The sequence below is a fragment of the Dendrobates tinctorius genome, unplaced genomic scaffold, assembly GCF_039654945.1.
Source record: "Dendrobates tinctorius isolate UK_male_01 unplaced genomic scaffold, ASM3965494v1 ptg000270l, whole genome shotgun sequence".
NCBI classification, from domain to species: domain Eukaryota; kingdom Metazoa; phylum Chordata; class Amphibia; order Anura; family Dendrobatidae; genus Dendrobates; species Dendrobates tinctorius.
Window position 1 is genome coordinate 9965588 of NW_027361937.1, and position 27572 is coordinate 9993159.

At 44.4% G+C, this 27572-nt stretch overlaps 1 protein-coding gene across 5 annotated transcripts in view; it reads left to right on the plus strand.

The window, feature by feature from the left end:
- The window catches only part of PHF20 (PHD finger protein 20), a 124008-nt gene that overhangs the window by 93002 nt on the left and 3434 nt on the right, over nucleotides 1-27572 (plus strand). For 3 of the 5 annotated variants that reach the window (XM_073559408.1, XM_073559412.1, XM_073559409.1), the window contains 7 exons: nucleotides 7003-7188; nucleotides 8481-8567; nucleotides 10425-10574; nucleotides 17911-18074; nucleotides 18831-18930; nucleotides 20136-20331; nucleotides 23049-23442. In XM_073559408.1, coding sequence (XP_073415509.1) covers nucleotides 7003-7188; nucleotides 8481-8567; nucleotides 10425-10574; nucleotides 17911-18074; nucleotides 18831-18930; nucleotides 20136-20331; nucleotides 23049-23442 — 1277 coding nt within the window. The remainder of the gene's footprint in view (nucleotides 1-7002; nucleotides 7189-8480; nucleotides 8568-10424; nucleotides 10575-17910; nucleotides 18075-18830; nucleotides 18931-20135; nucleotides 20332-23048; nucleotides 23443-27572) is intronic. The other 2 variants (XM_073559410.1, XM_073559411.1) reach the window with 2 other exon arrangements.

Below are 27572 nucleotides of genomic sequence, written 5' to 3' on the forward strand. Positions count from 1 at the left end.
GGAGCATCGCTTGGAGAACTGATTGACAGGTTGGTCACACTCGTCAAACATAGTGTTTGACAAGTGTGACCAACTTTTTACTACTGAGGCTGCCTATGCAGCCTCAGTAGTAAAAGATAAAATGTAAAAAAAAAATAAATGGTGTTATTCTTGCCTTCCGACATCCCGCGCAGCCTTCCCGCCTCTCTCCACGCTCTCGTTCCCTGTAATCCTTTGCGAAAATGCCCGCGATGACGTCGCGCAAATGACCGCGAGACTTTGCGATCCCGCGAGAACTGACGTCATCGCGGGCATTTTCGCAAAGGATTACTGGGAACGAGAGCGTGGAGAGAGGCGGGAAGGCTGCGTGGGACATTGGAAGGTAAGAATAACACCATTTTTTATTTTAAATTCTATTTTTTACAGGGATATGGTACCCAAAGCCCGGAGGACAGTCTCCTCTCCTCCGGACCGTGGGTACCATCCGCAATTGTTCTGCTTACTTTTCGCATGGTGTGCACAGCCACACGCGGGAAGTAAGCGGAACAATGCATTCCTATAGGTGCGGGATCGCCACGATTCCGCAAAATTAGAGCATGCTCCGTTTTTTACCGCAAAGTGATTCCGCCGCTGTAAAAGCTGCAGCATTAGCACAGCATTGCAGAATCTCATAGGAATGCATGGGATGCTTATTTTTCGCGGCAAAATCGCGCGGTTAAAACCGCCGCAGAAACGTGAAAAAAAAAAAAAAACGCCATGTGTGAACTCAGCATTAGGCTTTTCCCATAAAGATGCATGCTACAAAATACACATAATTATTAATTCGGCAGAATCATTTAAAATATTAAATGGTTATTCCAGTGTAGGAAAACTGCTATCCTCACAATAGTTGAGGTCAAGTACAGACTTCTCATCTGGTGATGTGGTTGCTGCTGCAAGGGGTTAATCTATCTTCATTCACTCAGTGTTGCACTCTCCTCCAGCTTCAAATTCACACCCCAACACAGTCCACACATCCCACATACACAAGAAACTTCCACTACTCGTCAAACAGGGTGATGAGTTCCCTAAATACCCACTTCGCCAACAAAAGATGCCAAACACTCCCAGAAAGGATGTGGATTCTTTAGAACATACAAGATCGAAAAGTATTAGCGATTTGGGCTTTAATATCAAAAAGTACAGTGCTTACAAGAAAAATGTGCAAAAAGAGACCACATTAAAGTGACCTCTGTAAAACTGTTGTAAAGTAAAAGGGAGAAATTACAGAAAATATCTGTAGCTAGAAAATATCTAAAGATTTCTGTTTCCTTGTGAGTAGGATAACTATACAGCGCACTCAGACCATGCTGAACCCCCTCCAATATGACCACCTCTCAAATGTGCAAATCATCCTTTTTATATCCCCAGTCCTGGGCTCGGGTTTCCATGACCAACAGTTGTTTTCCTAGGAAATTTTTAGGTCAATAACTGGATTTAGTTAAAGGGGTTGTCAACTACTTGAACAACCCCTTCTTGGTAAAATTTTGATGCTGATTAACCCCTTCACTACCAAGGGTGGTTTGCATGTTAACTCCCGGGCCAATTTTTACAATTCTGACCACTGTCCCTTTATGAGGTAATAACTCTGGAACGCTTCCATGGATCCCGGTGATTCTGACAATCTTTTCTCGTGACATATTGTACTTCATGTTAGTGGTAAAATTTCATTCATATAACTTGCGTTTATTTGTGAAAAAAACGGAAATTTGGCGAAAATTTTGAAAACTTCGCAATTTTCCAACTTTGAATTTTTATGCCCTTAAATCACAGAGATACGGCACACAAAAAACTTGATACCTAACATTTCCCACATGTTTACTTTACATCAGCACAATTTTGGAACCAAAATTTTTTTTTGTTAGGAAGTTATAAGGGTTAAAAGTTGACCAGCGATTTCTCATTTTTGCAACACCATTTTATTTTTACGGACCACATCACATTTGAAGTCACTTTGAAGGGTCTATATGATAGAAAATACCCAAATGTGACACCATTCTAAAAACTGCACCCCTTAAGGTGCTCAAAACCACATTCAAGGAGTTTAACCCTTCAGGTGCTTCACAGGAATTTTTTGAATATTTTAAAAAAAAAAAAATTAAAAAACAAAAATGAACATTTTAACTTTTTTTCACAAAAGAATTCAGGTTCAATTTTTATTTTACCAAGGGTAACAGGAGAAACTGGACTGCAAAAATTATTGTGCAATTTGTCCTGAGTACGCTGATACCTGATATGTGAGGGGGAACCACTGTTTCGGCGCATGGCAGAGCTCAGAAGGGAAGGAGCGCCGTTTGACTTTTACAATGCAAAATTGGCTGGAATTCAGATCGTACGCCATGTCGCGTTTGGAGAGCCCCTGATGTACCTAAACAGTGGAAACCCCCCACAAGTGACCCCATTTTGGAAACTAGACCCCCAAGGAACTTATCTAGATATGTGATGAGAACTTTGAACCCACAAGGGCTTCACAGAAGTTTATAACGTACAGCGGTCCAATTAAAAAATCATATTTTTTCCACAAAATGATCTTTTCACCCCCAATTTTTATTTTCCCAAGGGTAACAGGACCTTAAAAGTTATTGTGCAATTTGTCCTGAGTACGCTGATACCCCACACGTGGGGGTAAACCACTATTTGGGCGCATGGCAGAGCTCGGAAGGGAAGCAGTGCCATTTGACTTTTTTTGCTGGAATTGAGATTGGACACCATGTCGCGTTTGCAAAGCCCTTGATGTACCAAAACAGTGGAATCCCCCACAAATGACCCCATTTTGGAAATTATAACGCCCAGGCGTGAAAATAAAGAAAATCATTTTTTTTTTCCACTAAAATGATATTTTTGCCCCCAATTTTTTATTTTCCTAAGGGCAACAGAAGAAATTGGACCCCAAAAGTTGATTTGCAATTTGTCCTGAGTATGCTGATACCCCATATGTGGGGGTAAACCACTGTTTGGGCGCATGGCAGAGCTTGGAAGGGAAGGAGCACCATTTGACTTTTTCAACGCAGAATTGGCTGGAATTGAGATCAGACGCCATGTTGCGTTTGGAGAGCACCTGATGTGCGCAAATAGTGGAAACCCCCAATTCTAACTCCAACCCTAACCCCAACACACCCCTAACCCTAATCTCAGCCCTAGCCCTAATGGGAAAATGGCAATGAATACATATTTTAAATTTTATTATTTTTCCCTTACTAAGGGGGGGTTTGATTTACTATTTATGGCGGTATTTATATTTGGCAGCTGTCACACGCTAAAAGACGCTTTTTATTGTAAAAATAGTTTTTGCATCACCACATATTGAGAGCTATAATTTTTCCATATTTTGACCCACCGAGTCATGTGAGGTCTTATTTTTTGCGGGACGAGTTGACGTTTTTATTGGTACCATATTCGGGCATGTGACATTTTTTGATCGCCTTTTATTTCGTTTTTTGGGAAGCAGAATTTACAAAAACCAGCGTTTCATGAATTTCTTTTGGGTGGTGCGTTTACGCCGTTCTGCGTGCGATAAAATTGATAAAGCGGTTTTCTTTTTCGGGTCAGTACGGTTACAGCGATAACTCATTTATGTCTTTTTTTTGTGTTTGGCACTTTTATGCAATGAAAACAATTTTATATAAAAAATTTTGCATCGCTTTATTCTGCGAGCTATAACTTTTTTTTTTTTGCTTCGTTTTTTATTTTTTAAGGGGTTCGCTTAAGGGGTTAACTAATGAGACCGTTTTATAGGGCGGGTTGTTACGGACACGGCGATACAAAATGTGTACTTTTATTGTTTTTGTTTTTTTTGTTTGTTTTCCAAAAAATGAATTTATTGGGGAATATTTTGTTTTTTTTTAATTTATTTAGCAATTTTTTTTTTTAAATTATTTTTACACAATCGCGCTGCCGTGGGGGGCTCAGGGAAGCACGGAGGGAGCCCCCTCCCTGCCGATGCTTCCCTTTAACCCCCGGTACACCGCGATCGTGTTTGATCGCGGTGTACAAGGGGTTAACGTGTCGGGGGCGGTCCGTGACCGCCCCTGACACATTGTGCCGGGTGTCAGCTATGATAATTAGCTGACACCCGGCCGCGATAAGCGGCGCTCACCACGTTGGCGCCGCTTATTGCTATGACGTAATATTCCGTCCATGGTAATTAGGGCCCAGGGCACATGGATGGAATATTACGTCCAATGAAGGAAAGGGGTTAAAATAAAAAGCTTGTACTCTCCTGCCATGCCAGAGCTGTTCCAGCGGTGTCAGCACTCTCCTGGGGTTCTCATGTAGTTGTAATGATACCTAGCACCCAATCAGCTCTGGCGTCCCTGTCCCTGCCTTCCGACAATTCGAACATTAAGAGGAAGTGAGAGCAGCTGCAGCCCCAACTTCCTCTTGATGACTGATTTTTATCTGAAGGCGGGGACAGTGATGTCAGTGCTAATTGGCGCAACGTGTCATAATAGCCACACAAGAGCCCCGGGAATGCAAGTGCCAGCACCACGGGACCTGTACCGACACAGGAGGTTAGTACAAGCTTTATTTTATCGGAGCCAAGCGTAGGGTATGAGAAGGGTGTTGTCCATGGAGTGGAAAAGTTCTTTAATGAGTAAGTACAATGATGATTAAATGATTAGATTTTCTTCCACCCCACCCCCACTATAACATCCCTTCTATAGAGAAAGATACTCAGTTTGACTAATGTACAGTATGTCCATGGGCCCATCCTTTTGAAGCTTCCACCAACCAGGCTAGGTGTCAAGAATGACACACTCTTTACTCCAAGAGATGACCTACCTCAGTTCTGGTTCTACTGATCCCGCAATGGAAGTTGAGTTTTTATGGTCCTTTGTACAAAATTAACTATACGGATGTCAGATTTATGTCCTTTAAATTAAAATGTCCTGTATAGGAGATAATAACAGTAGATTGGAGAGAGTCCCACTGGCTACCAGGACATAGGAATTGAATGGAGTGCTCTGGTTCTTCAAAGTCTTTGGCGCTGCACTCCGCTATCATTGTCAGTGCCATTGCCAATATAAGAGGCTGCTGGACACATGCATAACTGCCCATTCCACCTAAGCCCTCCAATCTGGGGGGTTTCTAGCGGAGGGCTTCACACTGATCACAGACTATGTGCACACAGAGTTTTCTAGTGGAAACAGCTTCAAGAAATGCTACTTCTTTCAGGAGTTTTTGAAGGGGTGTTTGCTTCCCTAAAGCTGTAGTTGTAAAGTTATTTTCTTGAAGCAGCCTTTTGATTGGCCAGTCCTCCTGAATCTGTAGGATCGGCTCCAAAGTAGCAACGTGCACTTTTTCTTTTCTCTTTTGCTTCATTGGGGGACACAGGAAACAATATTGGTGTATGCTGCTGCCACCATGCAGAAAAAAAATAATCTCATCCCCAGCAGTATATACCCACCGACTGACCAGAATCTAATCAGTTTTAGCTTCGTGTCATTAGTAACATGCACATTTTTTTTTTTTTTTTTTTTTTTTCCCCCCCTACCAGAAGTTTTTAAAACCTGAAGTGGGGGGGAGCACTCAAAAGACTGAACACACAATCCGCAAAATGGGTTTTGCAATAGAAATGAGTAGTCTTCCAAGTGATTTTTAGGAACTTGACCCTCCTCAAAAAGTGAATATAGCCTCAGCCAAGAATGAATGTGTTCAGCAGTGGCTTGTTGGCTTTTCTGGGGGGCTGGCTTGGGGACTTGCAGTTTATTGGATTGTGACAGATCGGAGTGATGTTTACTAATTATTTACTGCCCAGTATTCTAAATTGTCATGACCGTACTCTCCAGTATTGGCAGTAAAGTTGTTTTTGTTAACGAAAGTGTAACCCTGAATCATGGAGCTGGCCATGAATTGAATGTTGGCCACTATGTGTCCCACCAGTGCAGGCCTGAGTCTTAGGGTACCGTTACACATAACGATGTCCCAGCGATCCCACCAACGATCCGACGTGGATGGCAACGCTGGGACATTGTTAGCTGATCGCTGGTGAGCTGTCACATAGACAGCCCCTCCAGCGATCAGGATCAGCGAGCACGCTGGTTTTCATTGTAAACATTGGGTTTCTAAGGGCCGCGGGGCCCTTAGAAACCCGATGTTTACCCTAGATACCAGCGTGCACTGCAGGCAGGGCGGGAGGTGGAGGCAGAGCGGCGCAGACAGACCGGCGTAGCTCTGCTATCTGCTACTCTGGTCTGACAGACTGGAGTAGCAGATAGCAGAGCTACTCCAGTCTGTGTGCCGCTATGCCTCCACCTCCCGATGCAGTGGGAGACCAGCGATGAAATAACGGGCCATGACGATCCAGCACGATCAGCGATACCCCGCGGGAGGGCCGATCGCTGCTGGATGTCACAGACAGCGATCTTGCTGGAGAGATCGCTGCTGGATGTCACAGACAGCGATCTTGCTGGAGAGATCGCTGCTGGATGTCACAGACAGCGATCTTGCTGGAGAGATCGCTGCTGGATGTCACAGACAGCGATCTCGCTGGAGAGATCGCTGCTGGATGTCACAGACAGCGATCTCGCTGGAGAGATCGCTGCTGGATGTCACAAAATCTGCGATCTCGCCAGCGAGATCGCTGGGTGTAACGGGCCCTTTACAGCATGCATGTTTGTCAGTGATTGCATATGGATCATTTTCTTACAGGTCTCATTTTACAATGCATGCTTTTATTTTTCTTTATGGTATTTAATTTCTAACGATGCGTAGGTCCATCAACCATCTTCAGCCATACATTATTTCTTTCTACCATTAGATTAAATGGTGGCACAGTTTGTGGCTATTGGTTTTAGCGTGACTGATTTGGTCTATTGGTTACGATTTTAAGCTCTTTGCCTGACTGTCTCAACCCTGGTTTGAGTACATTAAAGCATGATTGATGTTTGTTTTGTCTGTTGTCCTATTTCTTAGTCCCGTCTATGAATGTGTTTGTTACTTTTCCGTGTGGCTTATGTCAAACTTTTATTGATGCATCTTTAGACCCACCACTTCAGATTTCTCTACGGAGCTCTCCCCATCACGGGAAAGACTTAATTTGTGAGAAGAGACGGCATTCGAGCCCAGCCACCAATAGCGCAAACATCCAAAGAGCCACACTCAAAGAGAAGAGCAAAGAAAATCAAATTCAGAAGACTTGTCACAGGCCAGAGAAGAGTTCTGATAACGGTAAGGGTCATTACTTCATCCACGTTAATTTTCTCCAAAAACTCTGAACAGATCTGCAACTCTTTTTTTTTTTTTTTTTATAGACCAATGGCCGTTTATGCATCTTAAATAAGTGTGTAATCTGATCCTGCAGTGACTTTTTTTTTTTTTTTTTGTTTAACTTCCTTCAGAAATGTTTACTTTATCTTTTTAAAGGGAACCTGACAGCTGATACATGCTGCTGATCCACGGGCAGCATGTATCACACTGGCTACGTGATTCCATGCCTGTGTAGGGTGAGTGAGACCTGTCACTCCAAGGGACTGTCCGACTAATCTACTGTTTAGTTCAGTCTCCGGTGGCTGTTATAGTATATTTTTATCTCAAAATGTCTCATTGTTTGAGTCAAACATACATGTCTGATACATGGTGCTTGTGGATCAGGCATTATAGAGCAGCTGTAAGGTTCCCTTTAAACTAATGCTATCTGTAAATTTGCTTCATTTTACTATAGTTGCATTGGAGAGATTTAAAAACTCTTATTGGAGATGCCATGGTTTTAGGCTTGATGTCCCAGGGAAATCTGAAAGCGGCTGCTTCCACTCAGGAATTAGCTATCCATGTAATACATGGATGGATTGTAGCTTCCACATGAGCCATTAGGTATGGGTCCCCTTAGGGATTTTGAACAGAGCATTCATGCAATTCATAGGACACCTGATAACTTGCTGACCAATAACTGCACGTCCACCACTCAGCTCTAAATGTGCATTTTAGAGCTCCATTCAAGGGACTGGTGGTGGTCCCATCGGACTCCCAGCAAGCAGCAAATTAACACCAACCCTGTTGATTGATAGGAGTCCCCTTACAAAGCCTGGTGTGGGGCAAGCTCGTACTACGCCAGTACTGACGGAGTACATGGCACTAAACTCATTAGGAACCGCCCGCCACTTAATTTGCGACCCCCCCCCCCCCCCCCCCGCTTATTTTGGTGGAGCTGATCAAAAGTGGTGTGAAATCAATAAGTTACAAAATTTTTTCAGAACTCTTCATTGTGCAAAGAGATTTGTAACTTTTTAAAGCTTTTAATCCACGTTTGTGGTGTAAAGGCATTAATGAATTGGCCCCATTTTGTGTTTTTTATATTTTGGCGTGAGTTAAAGGCATATACTGGGAGCCAATGGCTAAAGAGGACTTTCTCCCTGTTGATAATATTTTGGCATCATCCTGAAAATATTAAAAAGCATATGTAGATTTCAATATATTGCCCAAACTTTCCTACAATTTGAATAACTTTCAATCCTTATCTACAGTTAAGGACAATGTAAAAGAGAAATTTAAAGAGCTTTTGAGCCTTAAATCAAAGAAAAAGAAAAAAAAGAAGAAAAGAACAAAGTCAGGTAACTTTGTTTTCATTTACTTTGCAGTTAGGGAACATTGATATGTTAGATGTTTTATTCATTATAAGAGAATATCTTTTATTTCCTGCAAATAACAGAAGTGGATCCAACATAAAAAAAAAAAAAAAAGACCACCGCCTTTTTGTTCCAAAATTTAGATATTGGGTGACATAAGAGCTATCATTACCTGTACCCATGCGGTTTGTAATATGACATCAATTACCTTGGCTATTAAGTGGCAATAGGAGAAACAAAAGCTTAAATGGCTAGTACAGGCTTTGGGTTCAAATTTGCACTCAGACTGCAGCCTTGTGAATCCTCACAATGTGCACACTGTCATCAAAGCCTTTTGTCATAAAAGTTTTTCGTAACAAGGAGTTGCACAAAAATGTTGCACCTTTTTATCGTTTTCAGGCCACTTTAAATCCGCTCCACTGACCTGGTCAGAGCTGGGAGAGGGGCAGGGTTTTGGCTATACCTCAATCAAAGTCTGCCAGCATTTTCTATGAACGCTCCACTTACAATTTGCCTCCTAATGAATTTGGCGCCGCGCACTGTCAACACTGGCGAAGCACGAGCTTTGCTACACAAATCTTAATGAATCTGTCCCAAAGACTGCACTTATTCCATTGGTTGTCTGTGTAATTTTACAAAAATAGAAAAATGCAGTGCATTTGTCTGATAGAGAAAATCCACTTTCAGATACTTCAATAAAGATTTAAAGGGGTCTTACCAGATTGACAAGTTACCTAATATACACAGGGTAGGTATTTAGTTGCTAATTGCTGGCAGTCTGACTGATGGGACCACCAATGATCCCAAGATTGGGACTCTAAAATGATCAGAGTTGAGTGATGGTCGTGCTAACTAGACAGAGTGCGGCTGGAAGTATGCAAATTGTATTCCTGTAGTCAGCATGTCTGCCAGCTTCCAGCCCCAGAGAATCCTGATAATTTTGCACTGTGTGGAATCGCAAGTGTGAAGTCACATAAGGTGCAAACTTCTGGTCATGTTCCAGCTATACTTGTCCAGTCTTGCTCAATTCTCTTGTATTGAGTGAGGCCACACGCTTCTAGTCTGCATGTGATTGCATGCATGCAGCTCGTGCTGGCAGGGGAGAATCTTGACCACGAGATTCACAAGGTTGCAGTCAGTGTTACTGCAGACTTGAACCCAGGGCCTGTGCAATCACTTTAAATGACCATTCTGGCATGTTTTTAGTTTTTGTTTTTATTTTGGGATTTGTATTTTCAGCATTTCTGTTCAGTTAGTGCATTACACTGGTTGCCAATGTCTTCTCTTGTTTTTCCAGTGCTATTCCGATCCCTTTCCTCCATCTTGTGACCGTAGCTTGCCAGATCACACTGTGGACGGTTACCAAATTTTTAATGCAAGTTTGAAAGCCTCGTTGTAAGTCTCATAGGCTTACGTAAAAACAATGACTTCCGGTCACACAGCATATGCTGGAGTGTGCTGGCTAGTCAAAGTACGGTTACGAGGTCCAGGAGGGGTAGTGGAGCGGTGCCGAAAATGGCAGAAAACTGATCAGTAATTTAATGCACACAATGAAAACTTTACTTATGGCTCTCAGGTAGTGAAATAAGAATGTGACTGGTACTTTTTCTCTCTTTTTATGAATTTAAGGACAAAATTATCATAATCATCATGACTTCCATTTAAAATTAAGCCAATACCAATATACTCAGGATTTATGAACAGAGCCTAAAAGGCTAGACTATAAGATCTCACATCTTTTGTGCCCGCTCCATGTTTCCACTTACTGCATGGCTTGTTCTTTGTTAGCACATTTTACACTGGCTTCTGACCATGTATCCACTCCTGTGTCCTTAACTGTAGAGCTATCTGGAAGTGAAGAAAATGTTGATATTTCAAAGACACTGTCGCCCAAAAAAACAAACCCCATAAAGATTGGTGCAGATTATAAAACTTCTTGTTCCATAAAAACCTCTGATCATGTGAAGCGCAGAGAAACAACCAGGATAAGTGGTAAGTGACTGTGAGGTGGATAGTATTAAAGGCTGCATTCATACTTTGCATTTTTGCCACAATTTCATAAAAACCTGTCAAACAATGCATCAAGATTTTCTGAGTTCATCCCACAAGAGTGAAAACCCGTTTTGTGGGTGTGCTTTGGGGGACATGGGAACTATGGGGGTTGGCTGCTGTGCCTGGAAGGTGGACAAGAATAGTGCACAAAACAAGTTGGTGCAACCTGCGAGAAGCATCCAATCTGCTGCTTGTTTAGCTACTTGTCATGGAGGAGTAATAAGCCACCATCCCAAGAAGCACCCAACCAATGGTAGGATAACACTTCATCATACATAAACACATAATGACCCCTGGGAAGAAAAGTTTTCGGGTCAAGAAGTGAGCAAAAAAGATTTAGAATATAAAAATATTTTTATTTCTAATAAATTCAGACATGCTGAATTAAAGTAAGTGCCTCATGCCAAAGAGACGCAGAAGCAAATCATTAAAGGGAATCTGTCACCATTTTTAGCCCCTATTAGCTGCCGGCATAGACATCCGGGGCTTATCTACAGCATTCTGTAATGCTGTAGATAAGCCCCAATGTAACCTGAAAGAGAAGAAAAACACGTTATATTATACTCACCGAGGTGGGCGGTCCGGTCCGATGGGTGTCGCCATCCTGTCCGGCGCCTCCCTTCTTCATACGATGACGTCCTCTTCTCCCGTCCTGTAATGGCTCCCGTGCAGGCGCACTGCTGAGGGCAGAGCAGTGTCCTGCAGTGTGCAGGCGTCGGGAGAGGTCTGGCGCCTGCACACTGCAGAATTCTGCTCTGCCTTCAACAGGGCAGAGCAATGCGCCGGAGCCATTACAGGACGGGAGAAGAGGACGTCATCGTATGAAAAAGGGAGGCGCCGGACGGGACAGCGACACCCATCGGACCGGACCATCCACCCCGGTGAGTATAATATAACGTGTTTTTCTTCTCTTTCAGGTTACATCGGGGGCTTATCTACAGCATTACAGAATGCTGTAGATAAGCCCCTGATGTCTATGCCGGCACCAATAGGGGCTAAAAAGGGTGACAGATTCCCTTTAGCGTAAGCTGGAGTAATAAGATGAGCACAACACTGGAATGTGGAAGAAGCAAGGCGAAACGCGCATTGTGGTGGAGGGACGCAGCACCATTTCTCCTGTGGAAGTCATCAGCAGTTAATTATTGTTCCTGTTTACGTTAATAATTTACTGCTATGTCTCTTTGGCATGAGGCACCTTATTTGAATTGTTTTATTTCTCCTACGCCTCATTGGGGGACACAGAGACCGTGGGTGTTATGCTGCTTGCCACTAGGAGGACACTAAGAAAATACAGAAAAAAGTTAACTCCTCCCCTTCAGTATACACCCTCTCGCTGGCTGGGAATTCTCCAGTTCTTGCTTAGTGTCTGTAGCAGGCACTTGGGTCTGGTTTCAGACCCCACTGTTTTTATTTTATTTTTGAATTTTCTGTAAATTTATATTTTTTATTTAACGAAGTGAAGGGGGCGACTGTTCCCTTCTACGGCCCGCTCTCCCCCGAACCAACAACAGGCAAGCACGTGGAGTAACCCTTCACGTACCTTTCCTGCAACGAACGGGGCTGATTCCTCTGATGATGGTTCCCATGATGGTCGAACGGATACGAGGGTAAGCGCAACAAGATCGCACAGGAGTGCATGGAAAAGGACCTGAACAGCGCTTTTTTGGATGCCCTGAATCGGCCCCAGAGGGAGGACCGATTGAGCATACCTCTTTAAGCTCTCCGTCCCCCTGCCCAGAGGGAGGACCGATCGAGCATCCCCCCATTCAAGAACTCCTCCAGCTCTGCCACATCAGCCCAGGAGGATAAGAAGAATGGACTTCGGCGCTGACTTAGGCACTGGAGTTGAGGTATGGGGTCGGGTCCTGCCCCCTGGAGAAGCGCTGACTCAGCGGCGGCGGCCCCCCGCGCGCTCAGCATTTTGAGATGGCTCCAGAAATTTAGTCCCCGGCCTGCTAGGTCACTATTTCTATAGCGCTGCCCCGGCGCCTACCGCAGGTAGGCCAAAAATTGAGTCCCCTGCTTTTCCGGCCTACTAGGCCGCAATTTGAATAGCGTCGCCCGCGCTATTCCCGCCGCCCCTTCCTCTTGGCGCCTCCCGCTCCTAATGAGACGCGCAATTTTAATCCCGGGGGCCATGGGGCCTTATCTGTTATCTCTGCTGCAGTTAACCCTTGCAGGAGCAGCCGAATACCGGGCGACGCCACAGGGCCACCGTTTTTCCTCCCGGGGGACATAACACAGGACCGAGGGTAAGCTGCATCTGCCCTTAGGTTAAAGCTTAACCACTTCTCGGCACATTCTCTGCAGCTGCAGCCAGTCTCTGCCGTTAACCCTTTCTGGAGCGCTATGCATCTCTTGAAAGAGACTAAACGGGCTGTTAAGAAATACACCGCGTTTTTAACCGTGTGTACTACTTGCAAGTCTGCCCTACCCAGTGCACAATCTAATCCGTTATGCACGTACTGCGCCCCGACCTGCACTCCAACGCCCCTCGCAGCGACTGCTGACGGGGCTTCCTGCGCCTGGTACCCCTGAGTGGGCTGCACCCTGTCACGGTCGGTGGAGTCTCTGACCCAGGCTATTCTCCCTCCGGGAGGACTATTTAAGTCAGGAGCCATACTCGTCCAAGGGATGCTCAGGTCTCTGAAAAAGCGGACACATGGCGCGTTCCCTAGTCACGTTCACGCTTCAGCATCAGCGACTCCTGTCTCTCTCGCCTCTCCTGAGGTTCACAGCGAGCATGCCTCTGAATTCGTATCTGACGCGTCAGCCCCTCAGAATCCCCCAACTGATCAAGAGTCGCTTGATTCTCTAAAGGTTCTGTCACACTTAGAGATGCACCAGCGATATGACGCGGTCAGGATCGCTGGTACATCGCTAAGTGGTCGCTAGTGAGCTGCCACACAGGCAGATCTCACTAGCGACATCGCTGGGGACGGGGGTCGCTACTTACCTGTCACACTAGGCGATCCTGCGTCCTCCCGCCCGGCTCCACGCGCCGCTCGTCGTCACAGCAGGAAGCGCCGCAGGAAGCGGACAACGAGAAGCGGTCCTGGACATTCTCGTGCGGTCAGCGATAACCAGCGGGGGAGCGGTCGGAGGTGAGTATCAGACACAGCAATATCGCTAGCAATATCACTATAACGTCACAAGTTTTAGCGATATTGCTAGCGATATCTCTTAGTGTGGCATGCCCTTTATAGAATCAGTCAACAGGATTCTGTAGTTGGACGACTGTCTCGTCTATGGAACAAGCGTGTGCGCTGTTATTTACCATCGTCCAGTAACATAGGGATTGGCCACATAAGTGGCTCACTGGGCAAAAGTATACTCTGGCTAAATACTCCAGACCTATTGAAGGATTGATTACAGTTCCCTCCGGTGAACCTTCCTGTACTGCGTCTTGCTTCTACAACGCTCCTATCTGTTTTCTGAGGGTGCCTCAGTCAGAAACCCCTCCGATGGTCAAAATTGACTACCTGCCGTTCAATATTTGGAAGCTTCAGGAGCGGCTTTTTCTCCATCCTTCGTGGCAGTTTAGGTCACCAAGGCAATGGCCGCTTGAGCAGAAGTCCTGATTATTTCATTCCAGGGCACTAATCTTCTCCACAGGCAACCACTGTCACCAGCCAGATGATTCATGCAGCGGTCTTTGTAGTAGATGCTTCTTTTGATACCGCCAATTGCGCGGCTTAATCTGCCTCTAATGCGATCTCCATTAGAAGAGCCCCAGGGCTCCGCGGCTGGTGGGCGCATGCCACATCGAAAAGATCGTTGACTTCTCCCACCCTTTCAAAAGGGTCGTCCTTTGAAGAGAGACTAGACCGCTCATTTCTGATTTTACCAGGGGGGAGAAGGTAAACTCCTTCCTCAGTAAAAGGGGCTGTTCGGCTGTTTTAGCAACCAACAGCCGACACGTTTTTGATCTTCTCGCATCATACGGACCTAACCGTTCTTGGAAACCATGCCTAGGGATTCTGGATCTGGGGGAACCAGATCTCATAGATCTACCCAATGACAGCAATTGGTTCAGGAGGCTGGTGTTCTTCGGATACAATATAGAATTTCTTCTCCCCCTTCAACACGGGGGTTTTTCTTTCCTTTCCCCCAAGAGAAAGACAAGAGTCTTCCTTCGGGCTGTTCAGGCTCTGCTAAAGGACGGAGTCATCATTCCGGTCCCCTTCACGAAAAGTTTAGGTTTTGTTATTCAGACTTTTTTTTGTGGTTCCAAAAGAGGACGGGACGATGCGACCCATTCTGGATCTCAAATTGTTAGATCAGTTTCTCAAAGTACGGTGATTCCGAATGAAGGCTCTCCCATCAGTTATCGCTTCTATGGCAAAGGGGAGAGTTCCTAGCATCCACCGACATCAAGGAAGCTTACCTTCACGTTCCGATCTGCCCGTCCCTTCAGTAGTTCCTGCGTTTTGCAACTCACGAGAAACACTTCCAGTTCTTGGCTTGTCCTTCGGACTCGCCACCGCTCCCAGGGTTTTTACCAAGGTCATGGCGGCTGTCATGGCCATTCTTCACTCTCCAAGAGTGGTAGTCTTACCGTATCTGGACGCCTGCTCATCAAGGGTCCGTCCCTTCCAGCCCGTGAGGAATCTGTGGATAACAGTAGATGCACTTTCTCGCCTAAGGTGGAAGATAGACTGTGAAAGGTTTTTCCCAGGACCAGCTCGCACTTCCCGTGAGTTCACCACCCTCCCTCAGGAGAGACCCAAGCCTTACATCAAGCAGCGTGGTCTCTTTTTCGACCAGTTTCTCATTCCATCCGTTTCACCATGGGAGTTCTCGGAAGGATGGTGACAGAGATGGAAGCAGTTCCGTTTTCCGCCGTCCTTTACAACATGCGTTTCTGTTAGCTTGGAACAAGAACCCGTTCTCCCAGGATCGTCGGATTCCTCTGTCCCTGCAGGACAGGCAAGCCCTCAGGAGGTGGACACTGAGGTCCTCCCTGAATCAAGGGAGATCTTTACCCCCACTAAGATGGTTGGTAGTAACCACCGATTCAAGTCTCCTCAGCTGGGGTGTGGTCTCGTCACCACATGGCACAGGGTCATTGGTCAACCAGAGAGTCACGTCTCCCCATTAACATTTGATGACACGAACAATCACATTAGCTCTACGGAGTTTCCACCTCACCCCATCGGGTCTCAATCCGACAACGCCACGGTTGTAGCGTATATCAACCACCAGGGAGGAACCCGGGACAGGATGGCCATGCACGAAGTGAGTTACATCTTCTATGGGGCCGAGACCAGCCATTCGCCCATCTCGGCAAGCCAAATCCCGGGCTTGGAAAATTGGGAGACAGATTTTCTCAGTCACCAAGGCATTGCCTCAGGGAAGTGATCTCTTCATCTGGAAATCTTTCAGCAGATTTGTCTTCGATGAGGGACCACGGAAGTGGATCTCATGGCCTCAAGACTGAACAACAAGGTTCCTCTGTTCGTTTCCCGATCGCGCGATCCATGCGCCATCGGAGCGGACGCTCTAGTTCTGCCATGGCACTGTTTCTGGCTCCTGTACATCTTCCCCCTCTTCCCTTGCTTGCGAGGGTCATCAAGAAGATCAGAGCGGAGGGAGTACCAGTGATCCTAGTTGCGCCAGATTGGCCGCGCCGAGCATGGTATGCAGAACTAATACAACTGATCGCCGACGTCCCCCGGCAACTTTCAGATCGTATGGACCTACTCTCGCAGGGCCCGATTTACCACCAGAGCTCCGAGGCCCGGTCTTTGATGGCGTGGCCATTGAATCCTGGTTTTTAACTCAGGCTGGGTTCACTCACGTCGTGATCTCCACCATGATTGGTGCTAGGAAGCCTGTGGGCATGCGCATATATCACCGCACCTGGACAAACTTTCATGGGCAAGGTTCATGGTCAATCACCTCTGGTGGTGTCCATTCTGGCCATATTGGAATCCCTTCAATCTGTATTTAGATCAGGCCTCGTGCTTTGTTCGCTCAAGGGAAAAATTTCGGCCTGGTCAGTGCTTTCCCAATTTGCCACCAAGTTTCAAGTCAAGGCGTTCATTCAAAGAGTTTTCCATGTGGCGTCTCCTTTTAGAAGGCCACTCATGGGGCCTTAACCTGGTTCTCGGGGCCTTCCTTTTCGGACTGCTGCTGGACATGCCACTGACCGTCCTCTCTTGGAAGGTGGTCTTTCTAGTGGCAACTACGTCAATCAGACGAGTTTCGAAATTGTCAGTCCTGTCCTGCCGTTCTCCTCCTTTTCTGCATTTTCATCAGGAAAAGGTAGTTCTCAGGATTCAGAAATCCTACCGTGTCAGGAACACGCCTGTCCCAGCTGGGATTAAGGCGCACTCTACCCGGTCAGTGGACGCCTCTTCGCCCATTCGGCACCAGGCCTCGGCAGACCAGGTCTGCAAGGCTGCGACTTTGTCCAGTCTGCATACTTTTTACAAGAAATTACGAAGTTCATTCTCAGGCCTCTCCATGAGGCTGCGACTTGGTCCAGTTTGCCTACCTTTACAAACATTGCCTAATTCATTCTCGGGCTTCTGCGGATGCAACTCTCGGCAGACGCAGCCTGCAATTGGCAGTGCCACGGTGTTGACTCAGTGGTACATGGGGTATTGGCAGAAATATGCTCCCCACCCAGGGACTGCTTTAGGACGTCCCACGGTCTCTGTGTCCCCCAATGAGGCGTAGGAGAAATAGGGATTTTTGTGTACTCACCGTAAAATCCTTTTCTCCTAGCCAATCATTGGGGGACACAGCACCCACCCTGTTTGGCCTATTGGCTCACTGTAGCATTTTTAGGTTTTGACAGTTATGATTGTCATTCGTTTAATACTCTACTGCTTTTTTCACCAAACTGCGGAATTCCCAGCTAGCGAGAGGGTGTATACTGCAGGGGAGGAGTTAACTTTTTTCTGTGTTTACTTAATGTCCTCCTAGTGGCAAGCAGCATAACACCCACGGTCTCTGTGTCCCCCAATGATTGGCTCGGAGAAAAGGATTTTACGGTGAGTACACAAAAATCCCTATTTTTTTTTCTTCCAAGCTATCACTGTTATGTAGGAAGCAGAGACTGGGAACTAGATCTTTTTACCTACATTTTTTTTTTTTTTTTTTTTTAATACACGCTTAGTGTCAGCCTTCTGGGGCAACAGCCAATGCCCATGGTTCTTGGGCCCCCCAATAGAGGCTAAGAGAGGTTTTCTGGTAAGTACCAAGAATCCGCTTTATGTTCAGTGTAGTGTTTAATACATGGTTGTAACTTACTTTTCGGTTTGAACAGATGAGGAGACACTAAGCGATTCGTGCACAGAAAGTCTGCTTTGGAGCGATGACGACGATTACAATGAAGAAATTGACGTCACAAATGCAGAGGAAGATGAAGCGGAGTGTGAAATTGTTCGCTGCATGTGTGAGGTGCAGGAAGAAAATGACTTCATGATTCAGGTAGAATCTGGAGATGTTGTTCAGATGGTTGTCTACTTCTTTTCAACAACTCCTTGGAATGCACATGTGCGTCTTACAGATGTTTTCACACAAGTTAAAATAAAAACTAAATGGTTTTGCATCCTATTTTATTTAGAAACTTCTTTGAAAAAAAATAAGACTGGAACTGACCTTAAGTTCCAGTTTAGTGTATTAGGCCAAGATCACACTACCGTATGTAATGCGAGAAACTCGCACGGGTCTCTAGCACCAACACCCGACGCCACTCAGGACCGGAGCTGCGGCTGCATAGAAATACATGCAGCCGCAGCTCCGATCCCGAGTGTCGGCAGTAGCGCCGGGTGTTGATGCGAGAGACTCGAGCGAGTTTCTCATAACACACGGTAGTGTGATCCCGGTGTTAGATTGCATTGCTAGAGACAGCAGTACATCTTTATAGCTACCAATGAATCCTCCAAAATTAACACCTTCCTCTAAATGGGGAATCGCATTGCAGTTTGTCATTCATTCATACGGCTCTAGGTGCAAAGGTAGAATTATAGCTGTGTTCTACCTTCTGGAAATTGAGAGCCCAGCTATCTTCAGATTGCTCCATCTTCCCACCTATCATTCCCTAATTGATATGTGGTTATACCAACAGAATTTTGAAAGACTCATATTCACTAAAAATAAAAACAAATGGATATGCTACCCTTATGCAGTCTTATTGGTTGGAACTAGAGCTTTCCACTCATTTTTTTTCATACATTTTTGCAGTGTGAAGAATGTCTATGCTGGCAACATGGCGTTTGTATGGGTTTATTAGAAGACACTGTACCTGAAAAATACACTTGCTACGTCTGCCAGGATCCACCAGGTATGGTTTTTTTTTGTTTACATTTAAAGACCCTGTAAACAGGATTTTATACCACAAACTAATGGTATGTGTGTAAAGTTGCTTTAAAGGAAGCCTGTTACCAGAATAAAACACTATTAACCTGCCCGGGGCCTGCACTTGGCCAAATACTGCGGGGAGAAAGATAACTTTATTCTTCCAGGCAGTGTTCCGGTGTCTGTCACTGACAGAGTGGCAGCTGTACCTGCGTCCCTGGCACTGATTGACACTGGCTCTACATTGGGCTGGCTGTCAGTCAGAGCCGGGAGCACAGTTACCTCTGCCGCCAACCCCTTGACTGAAACTGGGACACTACCCGGGAGAATTAAGTTACTTTTCTCCCTGCAGCATTTGGCTAAGTGTGGACGCTATGCAGGTTAATAACCCTATTAACCGGCAGTTTAACCCCATTCTGCAGGTTAATGGCAGTTTTTTTCTGATGACCGGTTCCCTTTAATGATGATTACATCCTGACTAGTGATGAGTAAGCAGAGTGTTTTCTAAATACATTGCCTCGTAGATTCTGCTTCTAAACGCTAACACTGACCGGCCAAATCCATGCACCAGGAGATTAATTACTGTAATGGGTTTCTACAGTACAGGACTCATCCTTTTGCTGATGCTCCGTTTTCATTTTCCCAAGACTGTTCCTGCATCACTAGGTTAATTGGACAGCATTAAAGGGAATCTGTCACTAGGTTTTTGCTACCTCATCAGAGAGCAGCATAATGTGGGGAAACAGACCCTGATTCCAACGATGCATCACTTAGTTTACTGGGTGCAGCAGTTTTGATATGACCAGAGTTCTTAGATGTAGTAGAGCTCAAAAGCTGACCCAATCCATACCTCTAATTAGCAGCTTTGTTTGTGCTTTGTATATTTACAGTAAAATGCTAATCAGTGCTGAAGGCCAGGTTAGACCAAGATGCACACAGGCAGCTATTCCAGCAGTGTTAATCTCCTGCTTATAAAACACTTATTGTGTTGGAACTGCACATTGATTAGTGATGACACTTGGTTAGGCTTGTTCATCTACTACCTTGTGCTGTAGGATTACATAGCAAAACCAGCTGGCAGATTCCCTTTAATGAATAGCCTTGATTTATTGAGTAATTATTTATCTTTTTAATTTGTTTTCTTTTTGTAAGGTCGTTTTTGTTTTGTTTTTTTTTCCTGCTTTCTCTTAGGACAACGTGTGAGTCTAAAGTACTGGTACGATAAAGAGTGGCTGAATGAAGGCCATATGCATGGATTATCCTTTCTAGAAGAAAACTACTCCCATCAAAATGCGAAGAAGATTGTTGCAACACATCAGCTCTTGGGAGATGTGCAACGTGTGATTGAGGTCCTGCATGGATTACAGCTGAAGATGAGCATATTGCAGTAAGTACATGTCAGTACATTAGAAGACTAAATCCTGCCAAGTGAAAATGATAGACTGCTTGTTTCTTATAGAGAAATGCACTGGAAGAAGACCTTTATTATAAGTGTATGGTCACACTTGGAATATTTGTTGCAGAAATTTCTGCAGGGATCTCATTTGTTTTTAATTTGGCTTATCCTGTGCACATGAATGGAAAGCATTTTTCAGTTGCCGAAATTTCTCCAGCAATTTGGTTTGTGGTTTTAATATAGATTGATATCCTTTAGTATTATTTCCAAATGTTATATTGGTGATAGTCCAGCCTCCCTTGAACTACATGGTATTTATCCTAGAGGTCTATTGTGGCACTTGGTTTCACAATGGTTTCTGCCCCCTGATCAATCAATGTTTATTAATCTCCATCCATTGCAGTAAATGTTCAGGCACTAACAGGGTGTTTCTAGTACTGGTCAACAAAAGAACAAGTCCCATTTCTGTGAAGCTGTTTAAGAAGATGAGACAACCCCTTTTAAGAAGCCCTCCTCCTCCCATCAGTTTTTAACCGCTTATTATATCGCAATCATCATATTATATAGCACTGTGTACTTACAATTGCTCATTTTGCCTTTCTACACAGTTAATTCTTCAGTTTTCTTTGTTCTATGTAGAAACAGGAAGTCTCTTGTCCCTACAGAAATCATTCCCCTCTCCAACTCCTGATCCAACTGCTCCCCCACCCCCTGCCAGGGACTTCTGCAGTGACTTGTGTTTCTACATAGAGCTTAGAAAGGATTTAGCTAGTCAGGTTTTAATCACATGATGTCATAGACCTAATGGAAAAGCGAAGAATAAGCTGGGTAGAAAGGCAACATGAGCAATTGTAAGGACACAGAGATATATGGTGATTGTGATGTATTAGGAGGATAAAACCTCTGATGGGAGGAGTGATTCTTTGAAAAACTCTTTCACTGCCATAATATGTAACCCAAATGAGTTTTCATATCAGTGCAGGAATATAGACTAGGAAAAGTCAGGGGTTTGGAAGCCGTTTATGGGCAATTTTGCATAACTAGTTTCATAACTTCCCATGCTGGACAACAGTTGAGCAAAATTGTTAAAAATAAGTTTAGTTACTTAACATTGCAAAGTGCTTGTAAAAACAAGCAACTTTCTAACTTTGCTATTCTCGATTAGAAGGATTTTGAATTCTGTAGTGGTGTTCGTTGCCTAGGTCATCAGCTACCTCTGCAGTCTCTTTGCTGTCCAGTCACCTAGGTCTCTCTTCTATAGAGCTTGCAAGTGCTGCTTTGATGCTGTCCCTGCACTCCTCTAATGCTGCAGAGGCAAAGTTTCTTTTGCTTTGAGCATTGTAGAGCGCAGAGTACAGACCAGCGGTGCAGTCATGACACTGGTCTGAACTGTCACTCATCAGGAGTCAGCCATCCAGAGGAAGCCAGGAGGGGTAAGTAGCTGTACTGCTCAAGAGAGAACATGGGACAAACTGTAGAATTCTAGGAAATCTGTTAGCAGGTTTTAGCTCTGAAATTTGAGAGCAGCAGGATGTTTGAGCAGGCACCCTGATTACAATGATGTCACTTATTATGCTGTATTTCTATTTGAGTACACATGTTAGCATATTTCTGTCAACTACAATACAACATACAATGTACACACAAGCTTCGAACCGGTGATGTGTGGGTGGTGTTACACAGGGGTCAATTCTATAAGCTCTGCTAAATCTGCAGCAGAGAAAACTGACAATCTATCATAACTGCTGCACCAAGTAAACGAAGTGACACATCTCTGCAATCAGGGTCTTGGCCCCAACGTCATGCAGCTGTCAGATTACATAACAAAACCTGCTGACATATTCCCTATACATTTTAGGTTTTGATTATATTTTCTTTTTTTTTTTTTTTTTTTTTAATACCGTTTTATAAAATGCCATGTCTTGACTTTAGAATTCCCTGCAGGAAGAATTAAATGTATGATTTTAGTGGAAAATGCTCCCTAATTGTTTTTAAACAAGCATTGGTTAAAGGGAATCTGTCGTGTTGTACTTGCGGTCCGATCTGTGGACATTGTGGTGTAGAGAAGATGAGCAGATTGAAACATACAGGTTTGTGGAAAACAAAAATCAGTATAACTTGTATTTTATTCTTTGAAATCCCTGGTATCTGTAGACATAAGAGTCCAGTGGCCGGTCGTTCTCAGTGACAGCTATCTCTGCATGCTGTCAATCACTGAATAGGACGGCCCTTTTGACTCATGCTTGACACCATGGATTTCAGTGTGTAAAACTTTTACTGAAACTTTTGTTTTCCACAAAATTGTGTCAATCTGACCAGCTTTAGGACAGCCTGCAGATGAGATCCCGCTTTTACATTGACAGGTTCTTTTTAATTTATCATTCATCGCCTATCCATAGGATGCTGACTGTTCCTGAGAGTGGGGCTCATCTTAGTGGGCCGGTGGCCGGACATGCACAACCCTGCACGTTCTGTCACCACTTGTGATAAGAGCACAGCTCTCCGCTGTTTCCCGAAGTCCCATAGAGAATGAGTGGAGAAGCAGGTGTACATATCTGGGCACGGCGCTGTACAGACAGGGCTCTGCGGAGATCTGCAACTTTTCTCAGTCTGTGGATAGGTGGCAAATTCTAAAGATGGGAGTAACCCTTTTAAGCTGTACAAAATGTATGTCAGGCAGGCCAGTAAAACATCTCTGATTTAAACAGGAGCAAGGAGCACCCAGATCTTCGGTTTTGGGGCCATCCATGGAAGCAACATGCATTAAATGACAGATGTTACATCGGACGAACTGTGGAGGAAAACTCGTGTAAAGAGGATTCCACAAACTACAGGACTTATAATGGTTCAGTGGACAAACCTTCCCCAATTCCTTCTGTGGAGGAATCTTATATCACCAGTGAACACTGTTACCAAAAACCACGGACCTATTACCCTGCAGTAGAGCAGAGACTGGTTGTTGAAACTCGCAGTTCATCCTTGGATGGTGGAGTGGATCGAATACGGCAAAACAGGGAAGACTCCATTGCTGAACGATTAGGCTGGGACTTGGACAGAGAGTTGCTAAAGGTAGAGAGCGAATCAAAGCATAATTATTGTAAGGTGGGTAATAGAAACTTGAATTGGAGAATTCTCACTTGGGTTGTGGCTATACGGCGACTGATTTTTGTGGCATGACTTTTCAGCTTGTCTGAGACTTATTGTTGAGTGACTATTGTAGAGCTCTGTCTTGTCTGCAACTCAATTTTTTTTTTTTTTTTTTTAATTTTTCTTTTATACACAGCAAAGTCTCATTTCGCGTGCAAGTTGCATTTAAGTCTGTGGCAAGCATGCCATGTGCAACTTGCTACCTGTGACTGTAAATCCAACACTGTCACAGGTCACAGCGCAGCACCATAGAACATCATTACATCCAAAGTTGCAGGTCACTGTGAACTCAGTGTCACGATGCCACATAGCCTCAGCTTTAAACTTTTATTAATCTCTGTGATATTTAATTTTATTAAATTGACCTCCTAGCAAATGGGCAATCCCTGCATGTGTTGTGGCTGTCGAACAGCCACAAGACATGCAGTTGCGGTGACTCTAACATAGTATTTAAGCATGCTGAAGATGCTCGGATAGCACCTTATCTGATCACATTCGCTCAACACTTTATTAGTTATCTCTGAGCTTTTGGAAGGAGACTAGCTACGATCTCTTCCATGCACAGCACACAGAATGAGATGGAGTAATTATACAGCAGTACTGAGCTGTGTGGCTGTGACTCCAGCACAAAATACATTTTCTTGAAGCTGCAGCTCAATCTGCCTGAGATCTCTCAGTAGGCTCAACTCTCCTCATCTCCCTCCTCTCTCCAGAGTATAATAGGAGGTGAACCTGATCCCTCATTACCCTGGTAGTTTTGTTTTGTCTTGATAAGGATGGATTTGAATTTTCCCCCCCAGAGTGGGTGAGTTTAGCAGGTAGGGGGGTTGGGGAAGTAGTACGTAAGTGACGTAAGAAGACTATTTTTCTGATGAGATAAATTACAAAGTTTTTCTATAGTCTCTTGTAGGCTTGATTTATTCCAAGTTTGATTAACATATTTATAGGTTGTGATATTGGGGGAAAAGTCTGTCAGACAGCAGTCACAGAACACAAGAAAACGTTACTTGCACAGGCGCCGCATTATGTTGAGCCTGTTGCCTGAAAACGATGAATAGGAAATGCATGGATCAAACGCCCTTTCACAAATCTGGTCATCAATTTCAGTAGCAATTTTCAAAGTCTGTGTATAATCCCTGCTTTATCCACTTGTGGATTGCCAATTTTTTTTATACTTACTAGTTATATTATTGTGCTTTTATAAAGCTGGCATTAAGTGTTAAAACGTGCAGTTATTGGCGCTAGGTGTTTGCCCACTGCTGTTGAAACATGCAATACTTTCAGAAACATTAACTTTTCCACAGAGCTACACTAGGCTGATATTAAAGTGGTTGTCTGCTACTAAGATATTGACCTATTCTCAGGATATGGCCTTTAACATGAGATTGGGGGGCCCATCACCAGGCACCCATGTTGATCAGTTGTTGTTACCAGCAACGGATGAATGAATTCAAAGGCTCCGTTATTTGTGTTGTCTGATTTCTGGTGACTATTGAGATTCATATAAGCAGAGCTGCAGTACCCAAGAACACCCCAAGTACAGGTCATCAATGTCAAAATAGTTTACAATCTTTTAAGTTTTGGTGTAACACACGCCCGAGAGTTTCCATGATGCACATTATTTCCGCAAACCTTTTATTGACCATTCTCATGTCAGAACCAGATAATAAATGAACGAGGATTGCTATATAGTTGCTTCCCATCTTATCACTGTAGTTCTCACTTTGTAAGATCTTCATCAGCAGCTGCCAAGATTAATTTTAACTAATTAAACATAATAAAAAACACACCTGTGCAACTACAGTATAAAATTAATACTCAGATGCCCAACTACACTTCTGCCTTATGTTCCGAATATATTTACATATATAAGGTACTCGTTATGTTTGGATGGCTTTTACGGTTTTTTTTATTTTAAAAAAAAAAAAAAAAAAAAAAAAAGAAACAGGTACCATGTTTTAACAAGTGCAGCCATAGTGGATCTTCTGTATGTGATATACATATTCACATTCATACATGCTCAGCATAAATAAGTACACCCCAACAGATGTCCGAAAACCTTTAGTTTCCTTTCAGAATGAGCATGTTCTACACTTTCCACAAATGCTGGCCATTGATTGTAAACTATATATATTTTTATTTTTTTATTTTGCACACCCATTCTTAAGAAATTTCTTCAGGATTTTTTTTTTTTTTTTTTGCAAAAATGAGCACACCCCAGTTAAAGTTTTTAAAAGCAGAGCTAAAGTTCACACTACAAAATTCTAATTAAAGGGAATCTGTCACCTTTTTTTGGCCTATTAGCTGCCGGCATAGACATCGGGGGCTTAGCTACAGCATTTTGTAATGCTGTAGCTAAGCCCCCGATGTAATCTGAAAGAGAAGAAAAACACGTTATATTATAGTCACCGAGGTGGGCGGTCCGGTCCGGCGCCTCCCTTCATGCGATGACGCCCTCTTCTCCCGTCCTGAAATGGCTCTGGCGCAGGCGCATTGCTCTGCCCTGTTGAGGGCAGAGCAGAATTCTGCAGTGCGCATGCCTCGGGAGAGGTCTGGCGCCTGCGCACTGCAGAATTCTGCTCTGCCCTCAGCAGGGCAGAGCAATGCGCTGGAGCCATTTCAGGACGGGAGAAGAGGGCGTCATCGCATGAAGAAGGGAGGAGCCGGACCGGACCGCAACACCCATCGGACCGGACCGCCCACCTTGGTAAGTACAATATAACGTGTTTTTCTTCTCTTTCAGGTTACATCGGGGGCTTATCTACAGCATTACAGAATGCTGTAGATAAGCCCCCGATGTCTATGCCGGCAGCTAATAGGCCAAAAAAAGGGTGACAGATTCCCTTTAACAACAAGTATTCAACCACAGGTAAGTCTAATTATTCATCAAACAGGCGTGCAGCAGACATTTGACTATAAAAGGGCATTGCTTATCTAAGAGCACCCCTTCCCATTTCATGCTGTCAACAATGGAACCACATGGAAGAGAAATGTCACAAAAGACGAGAGAGAAAATTTCTTTACACACGAAAGGTGAAGATTACAAGAAGATCAGCAAAGCTATACTTGTCAGTAAGAGTATGTACACACGTTGCGGTTTTTATCGCGTTTTTTGCGGATTGCCTTTTTTTTTTTTCCGGAGCATCCTAATACAATGAAATCCGCAGATTTTCTGCAAAATGAATGAACATGCTTTGTTTTTTTTCCGCAATGCGTTTTTTTGCGGAAAAACACATCATGGGCACAAAAATTGCGGATTTCATTCTAATATGATGCTTAGGAAGTCTCTCCTTAAAGGGAATCTGTCACCCTTTTTTTGGACTATCAGCTTCCGGCATTGACATCAGGGGCTTATCTACAGCATTCTGTAATGCTGTAGATAAGAACCCGATGTAACCTGAAATATAGGAAAAACACGTTAGATTATACTCACCAGAGGGGGCGGTCCGGTCCGATGGGTGTCGCGGTCTGGTTCGACGCTTCCCATCTTCATACGATGCCGTCCTCTTCTTCCCTTCCTGTAGTAGCTCCGGCGCATGCGCACTGCTCTGCCCTGTTGAGGGCAGAGCCAGAATACTGCAGTGCGCAGGCGCCAGACCACTCCCGACGCCTGCGCACTGTAGGACTCTGCCCTCAATAGGGCAGTGCGCCGGAGCCACTACAGGAAGGTAAGAGGTGGATGGCATCGTATGAAGATGGGAGGCGTCGGACCGGACCGCCCGGTGAGTATAATATAACGTGTTTTTCTTCTCTTTCAGGGTACATCGGGGGCGTATCTACAGCATTACAAAATGCTGTAGATAAGCCCCTGATGTCAATGCCGGCAGCTGATAGTCCAAAAAAAATGGTGACCGATTCCCTTTAATCACTTGGGCAAAAAAGCCGGACTACAATTTGCCAGGGCCCATGCTGAAAAATATGAAGTCTATTGAGACTTTCTACTCTTGAGACCAAGATAAGTGTTTTTGGAACTGATTCGTTCAACAAAAATGCATGGAGCCTACAGTGAATCATGGTGGTGTCCTTGTACGTTAGGCTACATGAGTGCTGCTGAAGCTAATGAGCTACATTTCATTGATGGTATA